Source organism: Cariama cristata, unplaced genomic scaffold (assembly GCF_000690535.1).
Source record: "Cariama cristata isolate BGI_N322 unplaced genomic scaffold, ASM69053v1 scaffold28936, whole genome shotgun sequence".
NCBI lineage: Eukaryota > Metazoa > Chordata > Aves > Cariamiformes > Cariamidae > Cariama > Cariama cristata.
Genome location: NW_009623114.1, coordinates 1 through 1,376, shown reverse-complemented (window position 1 = coordinate 1,376; position 1,376 = coordinate 1). Strand labels below are relative to the sequence as shown.

The 1,376-nt window shown below is 58.6% G+C and overlaps 1 protein-coding gene across 1 annotated transcript; it reads left to right on the top strand.

Annotated features, from left to right (window-relative positions):
• Nucleotides 1–4: 4 nt before the first annotated feature.
• On the top strand, nt 5–562 carry TRAPPC5 (trafficking protein particle complex 5; the record flags this gene model as incomplete). Its single annotated transcript, XM_009702616.1, has 1 exon — nt 5–562. A coding segment is annotated over one exon (558 nt), but the record flags the coding sequence as incomplete, so codon positions are not given.
• Nucleotides 563–1,376: the final 814 nt, after the last annotated feature.

Here is a 1,376-nt window from a genome sequence, read left to right as displayed (position 1 = left end):
CGCCCGCTTCACCCGAGGCAAATCCCCGCTCCTGGAACGCGCCCTGGGCCGACCCCGCACCGAAGTGAGCCTCAGCGCCTTCGCCCTCCTCTTCTCCGAACTGGTCCAATATTGTCAAAATCGCGTCTATTCAGTAGCCGAGCTACAGGCTAAACTTGCCCGTTTGGGCCACCAAGTTGGTCTTCGTGTCTTAGACGCTTTGGTAGCTCGGGAGAAGAACGGTCGACGAGAAACCAAAGTTCTTAACGTTCTTCTCTTCGTGAAGGGTCCCGTTTGGCGAGCGCTTTTTGGGAAAGAAGCCGATAAATTGGAACAAGCCAACGACGATGACAAAACCTATTACGTCATCGAGAAAGAACCGTTGGTCAACACCTACATTTCCGTTCCGAAGGAGAACAGCACCCTTAACTGCGCCGCCTTCACCGCCGGTTTGGTGGAAGCCGTCCTCACCGCCAGCGGCTTCCCTGCCAAGGTGACGGCTCATTGGCACAAAGGCACCACCCTCATGATCAAATTCGAGGAGGCCGTCATCGCCCGTGACAAAAGTTTGGAGGGACGTTAAAAGAGGGGGGGAGGATGATGACACATGGCCGACGGGCGTTGAGGTTCCTCAGCCCTTGGTTCTTGGGCCTTTGGGGTGGTTCTTGGGTGCCCTTGGGGATGGCGAAGGGGGTTTGGTGTCCCTCTACGCCATCTGATGGCCTTCTTGGTGGCCCTTGGCTTCTCCTGGGGTCCCTTGGTGTCCCTCACCGCTGTCCCTTGTCCTTCCTGATGGCCCTTGGCTTCTCCTGGGGTCCCTTGGTGTCCCTCACCACTGTCCCTTGTCCCTCTTGATGGCCCTTGTCCTCCCTTGGGGACCTTGGAGCTGGTTTGGATCCCTCATTGATGTCCCTTGTCCCTCCTGATGGCCCTTAGCTTCTCCTGGAGTCACCGGGGTCCCTTGGTGTCCCTCGCCCCCATCCAATGTCCCTCTTGATGGCCCATGTCCTTCCCTGAGGACCTTGGAGCTGGTTGGTGTCCATGGACGCCATCCGATGTCCCTCCTGATGTCCCTTGGTCTCCCTTGGGGATATCAGAGGTGGTTTGGGTCCCTCACCGCTGTCCCTTGTCCCTCTTGATGTCCCCTGTCCTCCCTTCGGGACCTTGGAGCTGATTGGTGTCCCTCACCGTTGTCCCTTGTCCCTCCTGACGTCCCTTGGGTCTCCTTTGGGGACACTCGCGTGCATTGGTGTCACTATAAACCTTCTCTTGTCCCTCCTGGTGGCCCTTGGCTCTTCTTTGGGGGGGGTTGGGGACATTCTGGGGGGGGTTGGGGACATCCTGAGGTGGTTGGGGTCCCCAGACACGGTCCCATGTCCCTCCGATGGCCCTTGGGG